The 20,897-nt window shown below is 39.5% G+C and overlaps 2 protein-coding genes across 3 annotated transcripts in view; both read right to left on the bottom strand.

The window, feature by feature from the left end:
• adcy7 (adenylate cyclase 7) overlaps window positions 1-11,565 on the bottom strand; it is a 62,196-nt gene extending 50,631 nt beyond the window's left edge. For both annotated transcript variants that reach the window (XM_085425420.1, XM_085425503.1), the window contains exon 1: window positions 11,433-11,565. The gene's annotated coding sequence lies outside the window, so the exon portion shown is untranslated. The remainder of the gene's footprint in view (window positions 1-11,432) is intronic.
• A 761-nt stretch (window positions 11,566-12,326) lies between these two features.
• Window positions 12,327-20,897, bottom strand: part of tent4b (terminal nucleotidyltransferase 4B) — a 32,061-nt gene continuing 23,490 nt past the window's right edge. Inside the window, exons 4-12 of the mRNA XM_085425301.1 lie at window positions 19,830-19,950; window positions 18,970-19,077; window positions 18,577-18,705; window positions 18,178-18,391; window positions 17,588-17,714; window positions 17,168-17,253; window positions 16,778-16,986; window positions 16,490-16,636; window positions 12,327-14,737 (exon numbers count right to left, since the gene is read on the bottom strand). Coding sequence (XP_085281427.1) covers window positions 14,576-14,737; window positions 16,490-16,636; window positions 16,778-16,986; window positions 17,168-17,253; window positions 17,588-17,714; window positions 18,178-18,391; window positions 18,577-18,705; window positions 18,970-19,077; window positions 19,830-19,950 — 1,303 coding nt within the window. The 3' untranslated portion in view covers window positions 12,327-14,575. The remainder of the gene's footprint in view (window positions 14,738-16,489; window positions 16,637-16,777; window positions 16,987-17,167; window positions 17,254-17,587; window positions 17,715-18,177; window positions 18,392-18,576; window positions 18,706-18,969; window positions 19,078-19,829; window positions 19,951-20,897) is intronic.

Genomic DNA, 20,897 nt, shown 5'->3' with positions numbered 1-20,897 from the left:
CAGCGCTGTGTACCAACTAAATGACTACAAGCTTGAGGCTAAAAAGCTCTATAGGAAAAAATATAAACACCGAGCAAATTAACTGTAAGAACAGTAATATTTGCATTATATCGTTGAATATTGCATCGCTCCCTAAATATCCTTCAAAAATTGGTAAAAATAAAGACTTTCCTTGTCTTAGAGTTATTCACCTGCTGAATTCCTTTTCGGTTCAGTGTCCTTAGTTACTAATGTCTTTCACAGGCAAGTTTTCATTTCTAAAATGAGTTCTGCAAACTCTGTGTCTCAATGGCACTTCTCCAGATGAGGTGCTCTTATAAGCATTACATAATGTCCTTGAACCACAGCAAGCACAATACTCTGAAAATGAAATTGGGAGGAAAAAAAAAAAGTAAGAGAGAAAGAGCAGGACACCCACGCATCTGCACCATCCAAACTCAAACGAGCATTCAGAGGAGGCAGGCATCGCCTCATGCCAGCTGCAGGGCATTTCAATGTTCAATATGGCTTTCGATCAAGAAGTAAGAGACAAAAAGGTCATCTCATATGTATCCATGGGACGCGAAAACATTTTACAGCCAACAAATCTCTTGCCAGTACATCACAGGCGCATTAGACAAGATTCATAAATCTGAATATAGTATCGATTGGCTCTTTTTGGCAAATGTTTTGCTTTGACTGTGTACATACATCAAAATGTATCTTATCACCCAACTGCTGAAGGCAGATTAGAATGAGTGTTGACACAAAAGCGCTGTGGGCGAGGAGGGTGTCCAGGAAATGGAACAATTTAACAAATGGGGTGAAGAGGCATTTCTCTAATGGCACTCTAAAGCATCCCATCTCAGCAGCACTGATCCTCTCCAAACAGCAAAACTAAGAGGGCATGGCCTTTTATGGCCCCTAGAGAGCTTTCCTGGCAAGATACATTAGTAGTCTTGAACAAGTGTGATTGAAACTGGACACTAGAGGATGACAAGAGAGCAAACAGTAACGGTAGTTACTGTCCTAGCATTTATTTCCCTAAAAACCTACTTCAAAAGTTGAAAAACAGCACAAAAAACCCCACCAGCAAAACCTAAAGGGGTTTCTCCATAACCTTAGAAAGCAAACACTCTCATGCAGTCGTCATTTTGTTGCTTGTATTTGGGCACAGAATTCACAGTATTGGACCACTCTCCTTAATCTTTGAATTAAAGTGTTTTCAGTCCCACTGCTACAACTGTATAAAAAATAAAAATAAAATAAAAAAATCACACATTTTCACACAGTCTGTCTTTACACACATTTGTGAAAGCAAAGAGCTCACTGAATTTGAGTCTGGCACTGTAATAAGATTCCAACACTGCAACAAGTCTGCAAATTTCTTCCCTCATAAATATTCCATGATCAGTTGTAAGTGGCAATACTGCAAAGTGGAAGCATTTAAGAACTACAGCAGCTCAGTCACAAAGTGGCAGACCGTGGAAGGTTTCACAGCGGGTTGTCAAGTGTTGAAGTGCATAGTGCGCAAAACAGCTGGGAGACTAACATAAATACTCCATGAGATCAGTATCCCTGATCCCCCGATCTGATATTTGACTCAAAAAGCCAGATCTGACATTGGTGACAAGTAGACGCTCTATGGGCAAATCCATTTATTTTAGTTATAGGTTGTGTTGCGTACACCACACATCAACGGCAGTGCACAAGCTGCAGGAGAGCCAAAACAGGTTGGAAGAAGCAACAGTTGGCAGGAATTTCATCCCTGTGGTGTCAACAGTTTTTCTTTTGTATGTTTGCAGAAATCTTTATACTGTAAACTGCGGTCAAGTGAGCTGAGTGATGGTGCATTCCCTCTATTCTTAGGTTTGGTTTAAAACTTGCAGTAAAGCTTTTACTGCATTTCATCACTAGGGAAACAGCGTTTAAGTGAAGCCTGATTATAGTCAGGCTGATCAAGTTAGTCTGGATCAAGTGGAACCTATCCCATTTTATTTTGGGTGAGAGGCAGGGACTTCCTGAACAGGTGTGGAAGTTAACTAACACTGAAAAAAAACATTTTCAGAAATACATAGATTTTTTGCCACCCATAAGTCACAATTGCAAATTAATGACATACTTATTTTCTCACTTTTGAGTCATTTTCTCAGAATTTTCAGTTAGTAAGTCATAACTTGGATATATGCAACTCAAACTTTGTAATCATAAACCAAGAGTTTGACTTATCGATAGCAAATTCTGTTTTCATTATTCAGTGTTTGAAACAAGCTTCCACAGACAGCTCACCGGCCCATCACAGGGTAAAACAAGATAAGTTAAGAAGAAAATAAGTGGCACTTGTAGAAAGAAACATGTTTTAAGGTAGATCAGACTAAATCTCACTATATGAGAATCTTTGAAATAAATCTTGGAGATCTTATCATGTGCATTAACAGAACAGAGTTTTTCAGGATTAATAGTTAGTTCATTTTGATAGAGGGCAAGTTCTGTCATGCATACCACATTTTTGCGGTGACAGTCATGAAATGGGCAGCAAGGGCAAGGAATGGAAACAGAGTGGGACTAGAAACAAGTGGGTGTAATAATGATGACTAAAAAGCAAAGACAACCATATTAGGATTTCTCATCCTCTTGCTCTTCAAACAGCCAGCTGTTGCTCTAGCTATACTTAAGAGGTAAAGTCATAGTTTGTCTAAAACATTTCTTTGGTCACAGAGTCGAAAGAACTGCAGGATAAAATGCAATCACATCGAGCAATAACTGATTAAATCAGATGTGGACGTTGCCCTGAAATAAGATTTTGAAAAAAAAAAAAAATTCATACCAGAAGTTAAACTTTTACCACCATTTCTGCTGTTGCAAAAGTCTCAGAGTTAAATTCAGGATCCTTTGTGTGCCATGTCTCTCTCTTATAATGTATGCAGTAAAGTCTGAAGAAGTTTCTTAAGTGACAAACCTGTCCTGGATGTTTCTTCCTAAAAATACACGGCTCCAAATATCACGGGCTCCTTCTTTTAACTTGAGTATGTGGAAAGCCACAGGTTATCGGGTTTTGTGCTTCGCAGGTCGTCTTAACATTTCTTTCCCTAAGTGATTATGAAGATTTCTTTTACTTAACCTTAATAGCACTGATTTGAAACCGTGATTGTATGTCTGCGTGAATTGAAAGTTCCTGTAATGACCCTGTTTACCATCTTCAAGTAATTTTTCGAACCACAAATTATTATTTCTGCTTCACACTATGATGAAATTCAAAACACACACAGTAGCACTCTACTACCCTACCACGAAATGTAATTCAGAGACGCCACAGATCAAAATTTAGTGCAATTAAAAAGGCACCTCAACATTTTTTGAACATACGAAAGATTGAATTTCCTTTTTTGTGTCCAAACTGACAGAAAATTAGAAAAAGTGACATGTAAACATGCCTCTAATGTACCCTGAATGTCACACCGCCAGACAAAATTTTACAAAGAGCTTGGTAGAATTGTGAAATATTTCTGACCACTTTGACAGCAACTATTTTCTACAAAAGTGCCGCATAAACAGAGCTTAAAATTCTTGACTGTCAGTTGTTTTCCATCTTGAGCTGTTCTTGATGCCCAGGAATATTTCTATTAACTTTAATTACACTCCTCCGCCTTCCACCACTACCGTGCGCCACCTTCAAAATGAGTTCCTACTAATCAAGCAATGCAGAAGCCCCCCAAATCCTGTTCCTTGAATTGTCATTTCAGGTTGGCTCCAAAGAAAAGTCAAGGATTAGTTATAGTTTGCATGATTTTGGAGCTTAGCACTTAGTACAGAATGCATAATCATTTGGACTCTTGTCTTTCAATCTACTAAAGTTTAGACTATAAACTGTCACAGGAGTTGGGCAATAAAACCAAGTATTAGCCCAATGTTCTGTGAGCCATGATTCTGGTGACGTCAATGACATCAGCCTTTGAACCTTGGTTGACTTTAGAGACCCTGTCCCAGTGGCATCCTCATCCTTTTCATCCTATAGTTTCACAACATCTTGTTGGGAAAAGATTCTGGGAGAAACTGATTCAGAGACATCGCCAAACCAGACGTCATCTTCACCCTACTCTCCACGGACTCGTGTTTTTTTAAGACCAAGATGAGATTAGGTTGACTTTAAATATATGGAACAAGTGCAAGCAGTGTGAAAACAATCCGGAGAGCTTGGTGGTTCTGGCGCTCGACAGTAAGTGGCCTGATTCACTGACCGATGTTTTTGCTCGGTTTTTATAGCTGTGTTTACATCCATGCTTTAAACACTGAGCTGTCACGTGTCACTGAAAGCTTATTATCAAGGCACCATGTCAGAAGTATAGTTGAAATGATGTTTAAAGCTAAGATCAGACCACAGGGTACCCTTCTGTAGCAATGGTTTTTGTTAAATTAAAAAAAAAAAAAATAGCTGTCTCTATTATTATGCAAGAAATAAAATCGCACAAGAGAGGATAAAGCAAACGAGCATTTACAGCATGCACGATGAAGACTGTGCCGAAAAAGGATTAGCTGTGATCCCTGGGTGAAAGCACTAGAGTCGAGAGTTAATGAGTCCGATTAGTCCCCACTGTGTGTTCGAGGATTAGCACACTGTCCACCTAGAGGAACCCTTCTCCTTTCGAGCCTGAAGGGGAGAGACAGCAGAGCGAGAGAGCCTGCTCCGAAGCAGATGAGAGAAAGCGAGATTGAAAAATGAGCGACGAAGAGAGAAAAGACAGGAAAGAGGGGAGAAATTGGAGAAATTATCAGTGCTGTAAGTGGCTAGAAGCATTTTAAGAACATGATGAGGTCTAATAACAACAGAAAATGCCTATTAGTAAGAAACACTGCCTGTGTGTGTGCGTGCGTGCTTAATGAGGACAAATCTGGATGGAATTTCTCTACTGAGACTGATAGGAAGGAAGTACTCAACAGTAAAGAGGGAAAATAGCTTTATCCTGACACACAACCCCATCTCAATACACTCAAAGAGATCAGACATGTACTTTAAAATGATTGTTCAAAAATGATGCTTCCTGAGATTTGGTGAGGGTTTTAATGTATTAGTATTTAAAAACTTTAAATATGTTCTTGTGCCATTCTGTGTTGCCAGCTCCCACTCTTGTTGGGAAAAAAAAATGTGCTTTTTAAAAAAAACAAAAAAAAAAACAATATAGCCAAAAAGAGAAATAAGCATGCTGCCAAGCAAGAACGATACTGAAAGCAGCACAAAGAGACAGCTTGTGTTCCTCTCAGCTTCACAGATGGTGTCAACTCTAGTTCTTAAGAAAAACCTGTGAGAAGTCACATTGTGCATCCGGTGAAGGTTCCCCACATTTCCTGTCAAGGTCATTATCTTTGTCAAGCACAAACCAAGAGTATATGTTGCACATAGGTGTTAGCTCATTTATATATATATATATATATGCGTGCGTTTAGGTAAGCGACGCACAACTCAGCAAGATTCTCTTCAGCGCTGATGATAACGCTGTGTACCCGTTTCAAAACACAGGAGCGGTCAAATTAAACAGGGCACACTCATCTTCTTTCATTTGCTTAGAAGAGAAAGGCACCATTTACACTGCAAATGCCCATTTACATTTGCATTTAACATAAGTTTACATACCTATATTGAGTTATCTGTACTTTTTTTTTTTCCTTCACAAACTGAGGCGTGTAGGTGTCCATACTGCTGCAGAACACTTATGCAATTTAATTCGGTGGTTTCCAATGTTTGCAGCAAAAAAAAAACCAAACAGGTCATCTGACTGAAGTTATATTTACACCAAAGGTGAAGTGAAACTCACACAAATATAGCCTGAGAAGTGTTTTTGGAAACCAACACAGAAGGGTTATAATGAATAGCTGGAATGAAGTTACAGTAACGTATTTTATCAAGCCCTAAAATTACTCTTCTCCCCAAGCCCTCTGCTTTATTACTCTGTCCATATAGGCCGTCATTCAGCTCAAATGACAAAAACAAGATTCTGTAGCTGTTGTTAACGTCTGGAGTAGGGCTATGCCATGTCATATTGTCTGCAATTAAACATTATTAATAAATGTCAAATCGAAACATCACTGCTACCGTGAAACCACGTGTTTAAATTCCACAGTGTGCTCAACAATGACACAAGCCTGGGCAAGTTTGAAGGCAAGAGCCGTGCGTCAGCCTCCGAGGACGATTTAGCAAAACCCGAGCTACTTCAACAGCTTCCAACAAAACAAAATACTTTACATAATATACAGGAAAACTGTTTCCACTAAAGATTGAACACAGCTGGTGATGTGCGAAACAAATATAAACAAATGACTCCACCAGGTGTCGCTGGCTGCTCTCCATTATGACAGGAAGAGCAAAGGTGGATAGAAATTAAGGATGTGGTTACATGGTGGAAAAGCTACAGTGGGGCAAAAAAGTATTTAGTCAGCCACCGATTGTGCAAGTTCCCCCACCTAAAATGATGACAGAGGTCAGTAATTTGTACCAGAGGTACACTTCAACTGTGAGAGACAGAATGTGAAAGAAAAATCCATGAATCCACATGGTAGGATTTGTAAAGAATTTATTCGTAAATCAGGGTGGAAAATAAGTATTTGGTCAATAACAAAAATACAACTCAATACTTTGTAACATAACCTTTGTTGGCAATAACAGAGGTTAAACGTTTACTATAGGTCTTTACCAGGTTTGCACACACAGTAGCTGGTATTTTGGCCCATTCCTCCATGCAGATCTTCTCGAGAGCAGTGATGTTTTGGGGCTGTCGCCGAGCAACACGGACTTTCAACTCCCGCCACAGATTTTCTATGGGGTTGAGGTCTGGAGACTGGCTAGGCCACTCCAGGACTTTCAAATGCTTCTTACGGAGCCACTCCTTTGTTGCCCGGGCGGTGTGTTTTGGATCATTGTCATGTTGGAAGACCCAGCCTCGTTTCATCTTCAAAGTTCTCACTGATGGAAGGAGGTTTTGGCTCAAAATCTCACGATACATGGCCCCATTCATTCTGTCCTTAACACGGATCAGTCGTCCTGTCCCCTTGGCAGAAAAACAGCCCCATAGCATGATGTTTCCACCCCCATGCTTCACAGTAGGTATGGTGCTCTTGGGATGCAACTCAGTATTCGTCTTCCTCCAAACACGACGAGTTGAGTTTATACCAAAAAGTTCTACTTTGGTTTCATCTGACCACATGACATTCTCCCAATCCTCTGCTGTATCATCCATGTGCTCTCTGGCAAACTTCAGACGGGCCTGGACATGCACTGGCTTCAGCAGCGGAACACGTCTGGCACTGCGGGATTTGATTCCCTGCCGTTGTAGTGTGTTACTGATGGTGACCTTTGTTACTTTGGTCCCAGCTCTCTGCAGGTCATTCACCAGGTCCCCCCGTGTGGTTCTGGGATCTTTGCCCACCGTTCTCATGATCATTTTGACCCCACGGGATGAGATCTTGCGTGGAGCCCCAGACCGAGGGAGATTATCAGTGGTCTTGTATGTCTTCCATTTTCTGATGATTGCCCCCACAGTTGATTTTTTCACACCAAGCTGCTTGCCTATTGTAGATTCACTCTTCCCAGTCTGGTGCAGGTCTACAATACTTTTCCTGGTGTCCTTCGAAAGCTCTTTGGTCTTGGCCATGGCGGAGTTTGGAGTCTGACTGTTTGAGGCTGTGGACAGGTGTCTTTTATACAGATGATGAGTTCAAACAGGTGCCATTCATACAGGTAACGAGTGGGGGACAGAAAAGCTTCTTACAGAAGACGTTACAGGTCTGTGAGAGCCAGAGATTTTCCTTGTTTGAGGTGACCAAATACTTATTTTCCACCCTAATTTACGAATAAATTCTTTACAAATCCTACCATGTGGATTCATGGATTTTTTTTTCACATTCTGTCTCTCACAGTTGAAGTGTACCTCTGGTGCAAATTACTGACCTCTGTCATCATTTTAAGTGGGGGAACTTGCACAATCGGTGGCTGACTAAATACTTTTTTGCCCCACTGTACCTCGGCCCAGGTGGTTAAAAAGCTCGATCCTAAATGTAACATTTCAGGTAGAAAATATTTTTTGATAACAGTGTTGAAGCTTGCTACCGCTCTCTGTAAGCTACACGGATCAATGAAAAGATACTGTCAGTAATATCATTATCGCAAATTTTCTTGAAATCTTGTGATATCATTTTGCGGCTATACTGCCCATCCTTTGCTTGGAGACCAGACAGACTCAGGTATCCGCTAACCAGGGTTGTCACGATACTTGAATTTCAAAACTCGATACTGATACCGAGGAAAATACTTGATACCCGATACCATCTTTGATATCCATGGGGACATAGTGTGTTTTGGACACATAACTGTGTTTTCCTGTCAAATGGACACTGTCTGGTGACATTTGTTGCCTACCTTCTATATTAATGTTATAGCTTTATTACTCAACCATAGCTGCAAGCCACTACCTTACTGATAACAGACAGACAGTGTGGCTAACAGATAATTGCTAATAGTGTTTCATAGTATTATCATCAAATTTTACAGTGGAGTTAGTAATTGGCCATAGCTTAATGAGATAAACACCAAACCAAAGGATGCAAATTTGAATAAATTTGATTACGTTAGCCTACAAAATGACCTGATTCATTTTACTCCAATGCATTAACATTTTTACTAAGGATGCATGACAGTGCAGACTATGAATACATAACATGAAAAATAATGGTTGTCAACAAACCCCACTGATGAAGACATGCTAGCACTGAAACCACACACTGGGAACTGCTGTCTTATACTAGCGACATGGTCAGCTGAGGCTCCACGCGAGAGGGCGAAGAAACACAAAACAACTGAACTACCAGTTATTATCATCACAAAGCAGACCCTGGTGTCATTCCCCACAATCTGTTTTGTTATAGTTTGGGATTTTTTTGTGCGCACTCACAGCTAAACCCTGTTTGGGTGCATCAAACTGTAAAATCAATCTGCAAAATTACAACACAGTTTTCATCGTGTCAAAATTACATACATCATACCATCACAAAGGATAACTGCACACCAGTGGCCAATGCTAATGTATAGGTTACGATTTAGATTACAGCTTTTCTGTCAACGGGTTAGGGTTATTTAGGGAATTGCAGTAACGCATTCACCTGCTGAGCCATGACCAAGAATTTAACACCACTGCCACTGCATAGACTAACCCCTCCATTACATTAAAACACATGAGCTCCATACGTCAAAGCAATGATTTCTCTTGCTTGCAGATATTTTACACTGACCATTATACATGGTAGTCTCACCATTTTAGGCTTCAATGTTTTTCACTGCCTAGATTAAATTAAAACAAAGTGATGTCATTAAAAATAACAGCAAGTGGTCAATCCATAAGCCGCCTGTACTTATGAGAATTGGAAAAGGGATCAGATTAGTAATCAAGCAAGTGATACACAGCCGCCCCACAGAAGCTATGTCTCTTATCCCGATGGAGTCAGTAACAGTGAGTAGGCTCAAACAAGCAGAAACATGAGAATTAGCCTATCCATGTACCCAGAATATGATGGCAGGAATGCACATGTCATTCGGTTCTTGGGTTTACACATCATCACAGCGTAAACAAAAAAAAAAACTTTTAAGCCATGTAAAGAGTTTATCACCAGAACAGCTTTGTAGAGAAGAAACACAAAGCCAATTGGTGTTTTCAGAAGTCACTTGTACAGCTACACAATCTCTTCCTGGCTCTTAGGAGAAGTAATATGGCCTTCATCCACAGTTTAAACTACCTGCCGATGCCAAGAAATGACTTCGCTGCAGCTTCACTTTACGGAAAGTAACAGCTGAGGAAGTGCAACATTAAATACTCAGATGTGATGGAGTTTACATATCATTTCTCAAACTATTTGCAATAAATTATCACAAAGACCGATTTCAAGTGAAGCCATATATTGCGAGTTGTGTATGTAAGCTGTTCAGCTGATGTCTAATCTTCTATTCAGACCAAAGCAAGCGAGTGGACTGTGTGCACATAAACAGATTTGCCTGAAAAGCTATACATCAGCCGACCATTATAATCCCTTAAAACTATGTCCTGTATGTTCTGCTTTCAGAGATCACATCACCTATGCTGTAACATTACATTCAGGCAAAATTATGCACACTGCTGGCTCAATAAATACATGGGCTGACAATGTGCGGTTGCTTTCTATTTAGGAAACAGACTGAACTTCACAACAACAAAAATAGCTCTTAATATGTCTAACTTTAAGATAATAATAAAACTACCTCACACTCACTGTGATGCACCCAAATAATACACGGACCATTTCCTGCAAAAATAAAGAAGCCCCAGTGAAAACTGTTGTCAGTGAGATATGGGAATCAACGTTTTTCTGTATTGTGAATATATTATTAAAATCAATTTAAGGTCATTTTAAATCCACTTAAATGAAATCTGAGCTCATAGATGGATATCTAAAAAAAATGGACAAACACTGTGTGAGAAGTTAAAATATTATTAAAATCGGATGGTTAGTTATTTTGATTTCATTAAAAATGACTCATGCTGCTTTCTCTGGGATCTCGCAGCACAGCTCCACAACTGTTGTTTTAATGACCACTAATTAAAAAGTGCAGATAACGTCATTTAATATTAGATCATTTTAAACTGATTTGTAAATAAATCAAATTCAATTTCGATTTTAAACTCAAACAGTAAAGCGCCTTCTGAAGCACGCACTGTGTTGTGCTCCAGTTACTAAAGGACTAAAGCCAGTTTCACTCTGAAATGAGTATACAGGCACTGACGGGGGCACTATTCGTGGTAGAAACGGGGACCATATGTTGTAGGAAGAGATTTGAAGAGATAAAACTATTTTAAATCAGCAACATCCAGCCTGCCAAAAAGCAACTTACTTATTAAAAACAATTTTACCTTCCCTAAAATGCCCTTGTTGGTTTGAAGAACACCAGAGCACGGAGAAAAGACATCACAGGATCACTGGTAGAGTTTAATCCATGCCGAAGTAAATAAACTGGTTATATTTGGATGGGTGCGCTCAATAAATGAGTGAGAAACACTACCAGTCATTACCCGGTGACATACAAGGAGATACACATTTGACACAAACGCATGGCAGACCGAAAGCCCGTTTAGAACAAGGTAAAAATGCGTCAAGGAAAATCGATGCGGAGATCAAGAAAAGTGTCATTTTATTTAACTTTAGACTTCGACAAATTTACACACACACACACACATATATATATATATATAAAAACCTCGACTTAAATGAAAAGGTGTTGCCAGAGATGGAAAGTTTTCCGCTGAGACATCCTTGTGTTAACCGTTTTCCCCCCGTGCAACCAGTTACCCTTCTCTTGAGCATGCAGGTGTTAATGTGTCAGGAAGGGTCGTTTTTGTTTTGTTTAGTTTTTTAAATCAAACAAGAGTTTAGCATCTTACCTGAGAGACTTAAAGGTCTTCCGGGAAATAAATCGTACATAAACGAACCGGTAAGTGCTCATTGAGTGCGTGGTCCCCGTGCGCCTCTTCTCTACTCTTCAATTGCCCGTGCGCGCGTTGCGCCAAGCGAGCACGCCCCTCCTCCATCACTGTCACACACCAGGGGCGTTAACCAGACTTTTTTCAACATTGGGCAAAGATGGGAGCCCCAAAAAAGGCAGGGGGGAGACCACAGACCCGGTTAAATATAGTATAGAAAGCATTGGCTACTATTTTGAGGCTCATGCAGGAGAGTCCTATGAACTAAGAGAGATGTATTGTGTGAAGAGTAGTTTTAAAACTATTTTTGCTTACGGTGGCTGCAATTATCTTTGATGTTAACTTAATATCTGTACTGCATTTATATTTCTGTCATCGTACTTATTGAGAACACTAGAAACGTCTGTGCAGTTTTGTTAAAACCACCATAAAAACGTCTTTCAAGACTAATTTCAAACTTGCACAGAATGCAATGCTGGTTAGCGTAGTTGCCTACAATAAAACCTTTTGGTAAGATGCTGCCACCTTGTGGTTTAAGTTTTCAATACATTTTTAGTAGGGTTTATACATTTTAAAGCTTTAATCACTGAAACAATGTGGAGTATGAGTTACATACAATATTTGCATGCAAAATAAAAGAATTTCAGTCAAATACAGGAGTATTTGCACTGGATCAACTTCCACCACTGGTTCATTTCATGCTCTTGGAGACTTTCAGATGAGCTCCCCTCTGGAGATGTCCCTCTCACACCCCAACACAATGCTGCTTTTCATTTTAAGTGACCTTACAATTATTTAATTTAGTCAACAAAGAGACAGACAATTCAAAATAAAAGTCAAAGGCAGACCAGAAACTTGTCTCAACATATGGTTTAATGATATGGTTTTTATTGCATGGATTGTAATAGCTGCAGAAAAACATTTCAAATGAGTACAGTTGGGGTCAAAGCTTTCCTGCTGTGAAGAAACATGGTCAGTGGACATTCAGATGGCACAACTTGATTCACCTTTCTCCTTGTCTGTCGACCACAAGACCAGCGCTGTTATACTGCATTTTTAAACCTCAGCTGTAGTACTTGAGGATGAGTGAGGTGTTGGAAGGGTAGTGGAACTAGGTTTTTTTTGTGTGTTTTTTTTGTGTTGTTTTTTTTTTAATAATTCAACACCAAATAACAGTAAGTTGACTTAAAAGTGTCCTGATCCTGCTCCATCTAAACATAACATAGCTCGGTGGTGAGCATAACATTGTGTCGCTACAGTAGTCATTGTGGAGTAGCATTCTATAACGTGAGGTGGTGGTTATTGCTGGCTACTTGTTTTACTGTGGGTGATTCTTGTCACATCTGAGAAAGGTAGATGACGAGGGGACTGCACTGTGCTTCGGTGTGAGACTCCCTCCTAGAAAAACTGTTTAAGTTGAAAGTTTGCTATGTGCAGCTGCCTATTCAGACAAGACACCAAGCTTATGTCAATCACAATCGCACACAAACCCAAAAAAAAAAAAAAAAAAAAGGAAAAAAAAAAACCCAAATGCAGTATACAAGCCCAAACTCTGTGGATTAAGACTTGGAGCAATAACTCCATCTACAGGTTAGTTGCTGTACTGCAATGACAGAAGTGTTCTGTTGATTTATAAACCGTAAAACAAATAGTCTCTCTTAAACTAGGTAGACCAGCCACATGAATAGAAAATTCTCACCACATGACTTGTAAAATGGTCTTAAATTGTTCAAAGTACCTTGGTCACTCAACTGTCAGTGGAACAAGAGAGAAAAAAAAAAAAAAAAAAAAAAAAAAAGTAGTAGTAGTACAACAATAAAAAGGTGGCATCTTCCTGTATTCTAACATGCCCGACCCCAACCCACCTCCCGACAACTTATCCCATTTCAAATATAGGACTCAAAGATATGGGCTCTAATGTTAAACACATAGATCCATACTATGTTCATACGATTAATAAAAAAATAAATACATTTAACAAATACAAATGATTTTGTAGTTTGTAAATTATCAGAGAAACAGATTATTATCGCATTGATGACACGTTTTCAAGTGTAGGATTTTGTTGTTTTTTTTGTCCCCCCTCCCCCCAATAAAACCCATTATCGCCCTATACGTTTCAAACCTGTAGTCTTAAAGCCTCTACACTGATGCGACTGAGCTGGATAAGAGAACTCGAGCTCCCTCTGCTCATCTATAGGGCTGTATTGTGAGCAAAGGCTCACTCAGGGCTAACTGTTAACACTGTAGCACACTCAGAAAGCAAACAGGAGAAAAACTAGATGCTGATGATTTCTGTTGGCAATGGGACCCAAAGCAGCGGGAGCAAAATGTGCATGTTTATACGACTTCAAATTGTCTGTAAAAATGTCATACGAAATAGGTTCCTCTTAGTTGTGATTTTTTTTTTTTTTAACAGTTTTTTGCTTATTTTGTGTGTTTTTTTGTACAAATCTTTTTATAACCTGTTTAGACATAACAAAACAATTTAAATCAACTAAAAACATATCATGCATAAGTTATTTCCTCGCTCTTATTGATTGCATTTGTAAGTGACCATCATTTAAAAAAAAAAAAAAAAAAAAAAAAAAAAAAAAAATCTTCATACACATTTTCTGTTCAACATAACTTTTTTTTGTACATTTTAAGCCATTTGCATACTTTAATTTCTCTTTAAAACCTTTGATCCTATTTTCCAGCCAGCAGTTCCAGGTATTGCTCCAGAGCTGATTCACAAACCTGGCCTGTCCATTCCTGTACAGCAGGAGGCGCAAGAGGCATATTGTGTAGGTGCTGGCTATGGAAAGAAAAACCCCACTCCTTACAAGAAGCTGTTGGGAAGCTGGAAACTGACCGTTTACCCTTTGTGATTTCAGTTCAAGTCCATGAAATTATGTCCATTTCCAATTACGATTCTCTTTGTGAGTTTTTCCTCCCTGCTAGAGGATGTTGCTCGTCACCCTGAAAAGCCAGATTGAAAGAGTTCTGGACGATGTTTCAATACTAGTAGTCTCCCAAGCCTCGAGTCTGGCAGCAGAAGTAAGATGTGACAGTCCGTTGCAGAAAAGGAAGGGAGATCTGGGGTGATGCTAGCAAAATTAACCCTATCTGTAAAGATCCTCTTGTGTAGAGTCTCGCACATTTTTCCTCCTCTTGCTGCTGGCCTGGTGGTGGTGCGGCTTGTTGCTCGGATGGCTTTTGCCACCGGAGAAGTTGGTCTGCTGCCCGTGATGGCCACTCTTTTGGTGAGAACGAGACATCCTGGCCTTGGAGGCAGAGGACAAAACATTTAGTTATTAATAGTGGTGGAATTTCCGTAGACATGCAGCGGGTAAAATAAGCACTTCAACTCAATATATTTCTAGAGGTGCCATTTAGATGAAATCACCAGATGTCGGTAACAACCCATCCAATGCACACATGCAAAGAAATCAAACCACTGATGTCCATAAATTATGTGTAATAATGAGACATGACACAGGGATAAAGTACTGAACAAGTAATACTTTGTACAAAAGTCTTTGTTTGTTCAAGACCCTCCTGCGGTGTGATTTTGGCCCAGTTGTCCAAACAAACAGTCTTCAAAATCTGAAAGTTCCCTTCTATGAACTCTGACCTTTAGTTTTTTGGGAGGTTTTATTTGTTTTTGTTTTGTTACACTGACTTTCAGTTGGATTCAGGTCAGGTTGGCTGGGGCATTGTAGCAGCTGTACTTTCTCTGAAATCAATTGAGAGGTCCCTTGGCAGTGTTTGGAATCATCGTCTTGCTAAAACATCCATCCTTGTTCCAGCTTCATCCTCCTGGTAGATGGCAGCAGATTTTTAATCAAGGATGTGTCGGTATATTTTTCCATTCATCTTTCCTTCAAGTCTATGAAGCATTCCAGTCCCATATGCTGAAGACCCCCCCCCAAAAAAAAAACAACAACAAAAAAACAAAACAAAAGCCCAGCCCTATATCATGATGCTCAACTGATTTGTACTTCACTGTTTGTGCGGTATTTGGGGGGGCAATATGCAGTGCCTTTTGACCTCCAGACATGGTGTGCACTATGGCATTAAAATACTTATTGTTTTCTTTGAAACAACTGTACCTGCTGTAGCTCTGTGGTCATTGGCTTTTGGACAACTCTTGTAACAATTCTTTTCACTTCTGTCTGAAATCTTGCAGGAGCACCTGGTTTATGGTGAAATGATGTTCTTTCCACTTCAGGATTACGGCCCCAACAGTGCTCACTGGAACCTTCAGTTTAGAAATTCTTCTGTAGCTGATGCCATCTGTGTGTTTTGCAATAAAAAGGTTGCAAAGGTCTTGCGAGAGCTGAGATTTCAGCTGAAGTCATGACTTGCTATGCCTTTTTGCACTTCCCTTTTTTTCATGTGTTCAACACTTTTTCCCCCTCATGTCATTTCTTATGGTTTAATTTCTTTGCATGTGTGCTTAGATGGGCTGTTACCAACATTTTGTTGATTTCATGTCAATAGCACCTTTAGAAATACATTTACTTGGAAAATTGGTGATGTGTTCAATATTTTACCTGCTGTACAGTGTCAATGTAACTTGCCAGTGATGGTGCAGAAATGTGACAAAAAGCACACTAGAAAAGCTTCTCCATTTCTTTTGCAATCTTTCATTATCCAGAAAAAATAAATACAAATCAAAGTTATCCAGCAGTTACCAGCACAGGGCATTCTAACATTAGCCATTACTCTTAAATATTGCCCAAATTTACTGCAAAAAAACATTAAGTTGCATTCTATGATTTTGCAATTGAAATGTTAAAATGTTATATTTATGCATCTGTAGTTCCTCTTGCAACCTATAAACCTTTATAATTTCTTTTTGTCTTATGTGTTCCTCAATCTTTGCTCTTAAACTGGATCTGTTTGAAAAATCTCAATAAGATAAATCCTTGATTTAAAGAGGTTAACAACTATCACAATTAGTCAAAAGTTAGATTGATACGTCTGTGGTATCTTGAGATGTATGTGTGAATTTAATGTGAAGCTGTGAGTACCTTTCCTCCCTTGTTGCCTCCAGGTGGAGTGCTGGTAGTGTGGCTCTGTGTTCTGTGATTGCTGACAGCAGCAGACTTTTCTCTGTGACCACTGGATCCTCGGCTGGGCTGCTGTTTGGCAGTCTTACAAGGTGTACTATCAGAGTCCTGGGTGGGGGACAAAATTTGTTACAAAATATAATTTCCAAAATATTTTGTCACCTATAAATCTTTCTTAGGAAGCTTTAAATGTTACAGATATTTGCAATAATGTCATATTTGAAATATGTATGCAGCCACAGGACTGACCCCATCACTTGAGGTGGAAGTAGAGGATGTGGAAGACGGCGACAGTGGGGAGGAGGATGGAGAGGAGCGGAGTGACGGGGAAGAAGAGTTGGAGGATGTTTTGCTGAGAGGAGTTGACAGTACAGCCACCACAGGATCATTGTCGTCATCTGGAACGTTGTTGTTGCGCTCATCAAGCTGCTGCGATTCAAACAATGTGACTTCATTTTCTACAGAAGCCGGGAAAAGACAAATGCAGAGTGAACACATTAAGCCTGTAAAGATTACATTTGGTCTACAATTGGTCTGGAGTTATTAGTACATTCAGCAGACAGTGAACTGCTGATCTTTAGTGGGTCAAAGTTACTTTGCAGTTACTTTTTTCAAACACATGAGAAAACCTGAACATACTGTTGAGTGGGCTTCCCCATTTTTTTCGGATCCATTCTCTGTAGTCATCCACTTCCTGAGTCACACGGATGATCCGGCCAAGTATGCTGTGATAGGACACAAGAGAGAAATACATAGTAAAACAGCAGTCTGAATACAAATGTTATTAGGGTTTGTGTGCATCAAGTGATGCAAGCAACAAAATTTTTTCTTACAATAACTAATAAGTATAAGAAAGTAGATATCATTTCACAGACTGAAGATAAACTGTAAGAAGCCCTTGTTTTTGCTGATAACCCTCCGCTCTGAATGTGACTGTACCAAAACAATCACTGATTCTACTGTCTCAGTTGTTTAAGTCCAAAGAATGAGAATTTCAGTATTAAGAAATTAAATTAGCATTAGACAAGTCCTCGCAAGTTTCTTGAATTTGTTCCTTACCTCTCACTCTCATTGTTGGGGTAGAATTTGGCGATGGGTGACACGGCATGGCTGAGCACCACGTAGGCGTAGTCAAACGCCTGCTTCACTTGCATGGCACCGTAAGAGCTGCGGCCAACATCATTGTCTGTTGGACACAAGACAGAAGGTGAGAACATTACCAACACGCCAATACGATGAAGAATTATCAATTCCACATTGCCCGTTTAATGACAACACCATTTTCTACCATTTAAGTTCTGTGTTGAATCTTTTGATAAGGTATGGCTTTAACCACTTGCACTTTTTAAGGTTTCTGCTATTTCATAATTATTCGCCTTCATTATATATTACATTTGGTTAGAATAACACAGATGGCTCTGCAAGTCTGAAGCCAAAAAAATAATGAGGTCTTAATTGCAGTATGTGACATTATAGTCAGACTGGAGCAGCAGTTTTTACAGTCACGCTAATATAATACTGAAGATCAGACTGGATTTTCTTTGCTTTTTATCGACACACTGTTTGTGTAGCAAAGGCTTGTGCATTTAAATATGCATGTTGCACCAATTTAAGATTCAACACCTCTGAGGAATTAGAATAATTTCTACCTGGCTGTAGTGGGTCCTCAATGTAGAGCATGGAGGGCCTGTAGCCATCCAACATGTTCTTCTGAACCTCGTCTTTGGCAACGTAGCACCCGCCGTCTTTTATCCTGATGCCTGTTTTCAGGTAGTTGAAGTTGCGCCCATAGAGCTCAAAGAATTCAATCAGCAAAACACCAATGTTGATGTTGAGACCAAACACATCCTCCCTGTAGTGAAGCTGGAAACAAAGTACAGGTGGTTGTTAGAAGTACTGTAAATCAGTAAGTTAGCTGCAATTCTTGTTTCTCAGTTCAAACTGCAAATTTCTGAACATTTTATTCACAGGTAAGGGTTTTTATATTTTGTAGTCTTTGTATTTTGTTTCGGAACATTGGGCGGCTGGGTTTAAACTACAGAACCAACCTGCAGAAAGCTGACAGCCATGAGAAAGAGACTGTAGGAGCCAATTCCACCGGTAAAAACCTCATTGAGGTCCCGTTGCAGTAGAAACTGCTTCAGCACCAGGACCAGATAAGGCAGCACAGGATATTTCTACAGAATAAAGACAATAGGGATTATTATATTGTACATTTTTATATAAAGTAGCCTCACGAGAAAGCAAGCATCTTCAGGATTCAGGAAGACCTCGGGGTGATCCCACACAGATTAAGGTCTAAGATCAACTACAACAGTGCTCAAACAATGTACACATCTCTAAAAGAGGGAACTCAGCCTTACAGGTGTTAATACAGAAAAATACATGGAGCAAAAAAAAGGATCATACATACTGAACAGAAACTGTACTGTAAACTGTACCTCTTTGAATTCCTTGATGAGACGTGCAGCTTTCACTCCACTCGTCACATTGAAGCTGATGTCCACTTTAACTTCAGTGTAAGAGTCTGTCAGTTTAATGATGGGAACCTGGAACATGTGTGACACAGAATACGAATCCCTCACACTTGTTATAAAAGACATTTATAATTTTAAATCTGCACCTATAAACTACTTTGTGTCCAAGTGTGTCTGTAAGTGTGAAAACAACAGGTTCACATGCAATCATACACAACTGATAATCCTCAACTAAAATCCACTTGATATTCCCCTACAACTGCTTATAGGCTTTTTAAGAACCATAATAAGCGACAGTTGCAAAGCAGAAAAGGCTTTTACTAAATCTTCTGAGGTGGTATAAACCCAAATGTTAGGAAAAATCTATTAACAAAGCACAGATTGTTAATTAAACTTTTGGAATTGGTTGAAAAAACAAAAATGATGTGATATGAATGACAATGTTAGCTTCAAGATCATTACATGCTGTGCCACTGCTAGAACCACATCACTTTAGTTTGGATGAAATGTACTCTGTCATTTGTAGCAACAAAACACTTGAAGCATACCAAAGTTCTGATGCTGGCATTTCTCTTCATGTGCATGTCTGTACACATGCCTGACTATAATAAGACAACTATGCTTATCAGCGTCATCAGTGATTTCATACAGCTGCTTGCCTGAATTGAAGACACTGAAAACTAAGGCGAATTGCTCTACATGAATCTGATTTATTGCAGATAATTAGTAGCTTGCAATGATTCCATGTTTGCTTTTTCCACAGGTTGTGGCTTTACAGATTTATACCTCTAAACACAGAAGAAAAACTGGAAATGAAGTCTTACTGTGGCTTTGTCCAAAACTTTGATGGAGTTTTCATCTGCGACGTTTTTCTTTCGGAGCGCCTCTTCTAAAGTCCAGAGAGGGAGTGACTCCCACTTCCCAAAAACTACCAGGTCAATGTCACTGTTGAGAGGGGAAAATGAAGAGGAGGGAAAAAAAAGTTATTTTAATCCAACTCTTCTATATGAGTCCCTCAAAAACACCAACACACCGCAGAAGCATTTCTGGTTTATCTTCACAGCAAAACATTTAGTTTCAAGTTTGTCATGTGACAAAAATACTGACCCTCACTAAACTAAAAACAATGCAGCTTTAACATTAGGTGCACAACTAAAATAACTTCAGCTGAAATTTATCGTCGCACATAAAGACACTGCACATTGTTCCTCTGTACAAGTGAGTGTGGCGTGATTTTGCTAAAATTTTCTACTCCAGTCAACAGGTATTATATGATAAACCAGCTGGATTTGAAGTTCACTTGTTCCATAATTTGTAATCAAGTACACAAAAGTTTTATATAATCCTCATCTTTCTTATACTGCCCTGTCTTAGCCCCGAAGTTCAAAAGTAATTTTAAGGCTGTGGGTTCTCAAACTGTGGTCCAGTCTCTGCTGAGCATTACAAGCAGGGTGTGGACGTGTGAAGCCCAAATGTGTGACTCAGAAGAATTACTTGTGACATCATTTCAAAATTTGAGCATGAGCTTCCATCACTAACTGCATACACAAAACAAATGCCAAGGAAACGCACAAGTGGTCCACCTTAAACCTATCCTGTGTGTTAGATAACTGCAGATAGATGGCAGATGGCTTTGGTTCCCTCTTGTGGAAAAGCAATGTGCAGCTCCTGACAGAGCCTTTTAAGAGTCAGCCAATGTGTATTAAGTCAGCAGTGCCATGTGTCACACACAAGCACCCAGTACAAACAAGAGGCGTGCAAACAAAAATATACACGCAGACCACAAAACACTCTACTCTGGCAGCTCAATACAAACAGTCATGTCTCTAGAAATGATCCAAAAATGTCAAAGAAATCAGTCTGTGAAAAATAAAGCATTAATGAACAGCTGA

This window comes from Rhamphochromis longiceps, linkage group LG1 (genome assembly GCF_057381845.1).
Source record: "Rhamphochromis longiceps isolate RC_006_pf linkage group LG1, R_longiceps_female_GT1.1, whole genome shotgun sequence".
In the NCBI taxonomy this organism is placed as follows: domain Eukaryota; kingdom Metazoa; phylum Chordata; class Actinopteri; order Cichliformes; family Cichlidae; genus Rhamphochromis; species Rhamphochromis longiceps.
The sequence above is the reverse complement of the archived record's forward strand: the minus strand, read 5'-3'. Positions and strand labels throughout refer to the sequence as shown.